This window comes from Halyomorpha halys, unplaced genomic scaffold, assembly GCF_000696795.3.
Source record: "Halyomorpha halys isolate HHAL.00 unplaced genomic scaffold, Hhal_1.1 Scaffold1706.1, whole genome shotgun sequence".
NCBI classification, from domain to species: Eukaryota; Metazoa; Arthropoda; class Insecta; order Hemiptera; family Pentatomidae; genus Halyomorpha; species Halyomorpha halys.
In genome coordinates this window covers 23,534-27,200 of record NW_027106121.1, presented here as the reverse complement: position 1 = coordinate 27,200, position 3,667 = coordinate 23,534, and the positions used below count along the sequence as shown (strand labels likewise).

Here is a 3,667-nt window from a genome sequence, read left to right as displayed (position 1 = left end):
AAACTGTAGGGCAGTCAGTAGGTTTACGACGAAGGGTAAAGGTGATTTGATGGGATTTGTTGGAATTTTTCTTAATCCTCCAATTACGACACCAATCTTCGAGGGCTGTGTTATGGGATTGGAGATTTTGAGATACAATTGTGTTATTATTAACAGCGAGCACACATGTGTCATCAGCATACGTGATGAGGATTGGATGTAATGTCGGCTGTATAGACGGTGTAGAGGATGGAACCAGGGATACTACCTTGAGGAACACTAGCGGACTGAGAATAGAGGAATGAATAGGAACCATTGTGGTTTACTTGGAAAAATCTATCAATGAGAAAGGAACGAATGATGAGAAAGTACGTAGGAGGTAGGAATTTACAGAGTTTACAAAGTAGTCCCGGGTGCCAGACTCGATCAAAAGCTATTTATTCTTAGGTTTAAATTATGTATTTAGCGTTTATTTAAGGGAACTTGTGAGCTTTTTCAATGATATGTATATAGGTTTTTTTTTATTTATTGTAAATAGTTTTTCTTTATTGTTATTGCTTTCTATGTTATTATATTATATAGTATATGTTTACGAGGATTGTTCGTAAACTGGCGGTGGTGGGGGGGGAGTTACAGTCAGCTGGTACTTCGATGTCAGCTGACTGAGGGGATCAGCTGATCGATATATAAGATATGTACCGAATTCAATAAAGCCATTATGTTACAGCAGTTCAAGCGTGTTAGATCTTATTCCTTCTTCTATTTTTTGACATTTTCCTTTTGCCAATACTTAACTAATTCATATATAAAATTCTTTTTCTTTTATATAAAATATTCACTGTCTATAAAAACTAATGATCAGGTTTTCAGAAGCGAAACAGCGGAAAAAAAATCTAGAGAAAGTCCTTCATGAAGTTATCGCTTCTTTGCTACTGGACGAAAACTTAGATCGGCATCCGAGAAGTAACGGTACACTAAGCAAGCTGATTTCATGTAATCAGTCCGCTAACACAACGATATACAACTATTGGCTGTTGCCTTCCAACACGATATCAACACCAACATCAACACCAACAACAACGAAAACGAAATCTTCAACTGAGATGCTGAACTACTGGCTAGATCGTATGCCGCCCTTTAGTCCTGCAGGATCTAGCATCGAGAAACTCAAGGACCAGATAAGGTAAGTACCAGTTCTATAAATAATAACCTAAATATGTTCTTTATATATTTGAATTTATTATTTATTATTTTATCTTACAACAAATCAATTACTAATAGTCTATGAGCCGAGTAGGAGAAAGTCAGTTATTTCACCCCAAATTTTAATTTTTTAAATGAAAACTGTGTTGAGTTACTAGTTAAAATTGTTAAGTATAGTTGGGTGGAATAAAAAATAGTGAATGTTATAAAACGTTAAGAAAAATTAATTTTTCATTTGGAGCTCCATCTGTATCAAGCCCCGCGACACAACGATATACAACTATTGGCTTTTGCATTCCATCCCGGTATCAACAACAACAACAACAAAAACAGGAACGAAATCTTCAACTGAGATGCTGAACTACTGGCTAGATCGGATGCCCCCCTCGAGTTCTGTTCCATCTAGATTCGAGAAACTCAATTACAAGAAAAGGTAAGTAACAGTTCTACGAAAAATATTCAAATATATTATTTATATATTAGAAATATTACTTATTATTTATCATTCAACAAATCAATCACCAATAGTCTATGAGGCTAATAGGAGAAAAAGTCAGTTATATCACATCAATTATTAATTTCTTTAATGTAAACTATAGTTACTAGTCATAATTGATGAGTCCGCCAAGTATAGTTGGTTATTTCACCCAACTATACTTGGCGGATGCCAACAATGCAAAATTAATATTTTTTTTTTGGAGCTCCATATCTTTAAAACTACCAAAATCAGTACAATCATAATTAAATATCATATAAATAGTAGTAAATTTACTAAAATATGATCTCTTAAAAAGATTTTTACGTTATAAATCTCCTCAGGTATACACTTTTAAAAAGGAACTTTTCATAAAAAGTGTACTGAAAAATGAGCGCTTAGTTAATTTATTTCGAGAAATCTATATCTCAGGAGCTGTCAGACGTACATCTGTCTATTAGCACTCAAATCAAAGCTTGTTTAATGTTGTAAAGTAGTTTATTACGTTTATCCTCATAAAGGTATTAATATTTATGATATTTACCAAATAATTTCACATAAGTTTGATTTTTTGTTGTTTCGAAGAAACGTTTAATGTACGAGAAACTATATATTGCTATGTATTGACAATCCGGGGTATTATTAAGGTGTTTCCTCATCTGCCCCTATACCTGATCAGGGTATCCTTCTGGGAAGCTTTTAGCATCCTCGGATGTGAAAACAGCTGTATTAAGTTTGTCACATTACCAGAGGCCCCTGAGAAAATTAGATTGGCTAACCTTTAAGTGTTCTAACAAAAATGATAGCTTGTGACGAGGGACCAGAATCAAATTAACCAGTTGCAGGCCCTTCCTGGACAAGTCAAACTTTTTGTTACACATCCTCGGCCCTGAGGAGGGGGACGCCTGCCTCGGGAGTCTTCGGACATCGATAACCAATCAGAGAAGAGATTTTTAAAATAAGGTAACGCCCTAAAAGGGAAGTGGGAGAAAAAGAGTAGGGTAACAAGGGCAGGAAAAGGAGGGATTGCAGGACCAGACGAAGAGAAGAACAGGGCACTCAAGAGGAAGGCTCAGACGAGTGAGGACAGTCAGGAGGCAGACTCAGAGGATGCACTTCGACCAGGAGGCCTGGACATCCCTGATGAAACAGAAGACCCCCACGGCACTACATCCCTCGGCATCAGCAGCTATAATTATAAATTAACTAATAAGTAATCATGTAATAATTTATATTTTATGGCAACCTTTATCTGAATCATTTGAATCATAACAAATTGTAAATAAATAGTTAATCTCTTTATGTAGTTCATATACTATTATATATCCCAATATACCACTCTTTATTATCCTATATCATTAATGGTAAGAATATTTAATTGGTAAACTGGTAAACACACAAACAGCCTTTGGAAAGGAATCCAATTATAATAATAGTTTTTTTTAGGACTCAATTTAAAATCAATTAATTAATTTATTTTTGGATAATTGCCTTCAGCGATTATCCTGGCATCCCAAGTAAATCTGGTACTAGTACATAGCAATATCAAGAACAACTACACGTACTCATGTCTGCCAGCACTCGAATTAAAGTCAGTTTAATTAAATGAAAAGCAGTTAATAACGCTTATACTCGTAGGAGTTGTAGTTTTCATGTTTACTTATGAATATGAGTTAAAAAAATATTTTTTTTATGATAATTACTACTCCTATGAATATAAATGTCATAAACTACTATGTTGTATATTAAACTAGCTTTTATTTGAGTAATTACTGACATCTGTACGTCCTATGGTTCTTGAGATAATGTTTTTCATATTCCAAAAGTTTTCCGAACAACTAGAAATCAACATTTTGTTTATTTTGACAAATATCATAAAAACTAGTACTCCTAAGAAGATAAATATTATAAAATGCTTTATAGTAAATTAAACTAGCTTTAATTTGAGTGATAATAGACCATCTGTATGTCGACTGGTTTTTGAGGTATAGATTTTTCAAAATAAATTCA

The 3,667-nt window shown here is 33.8% G+C and overlaps 1 protein-coding gene across 4 annotated transcripts in view; it reads left to right on the top strand.

The window, feature by feature from the left end:
• Positions 1 to 3,667, top strand: part of LOC106690405 (uncharacterized) — a 24,205-nt gene that overhangs the window by 4,033 nt on the left and 16,505 nt on the right. The window contains exons 2-3 of one of the 4 annotated variants that reach the window (XM_067053680.1): positions 850 to 1,162; positions 1,424 to 1,615. In XM_067053680.1, the coding sequence (XP_066909781.1) occupies positions 1,083 to 1,162; positions 1,424 to 1,615 (272 nt within the window). In that variant the 5' untranslated portion in view covers positions 850 to 1,082. Of the gene's footprint in view, positions 1 to 841; positions 1,163 to 1,423; positions 1,616 to 3,667 lie in introns of all 4 variants that reach the window. The other 3 variants (XM_067053678.1, XM_067053681.1, XM_067053679.1) reach the window with 3 other exon arrangements.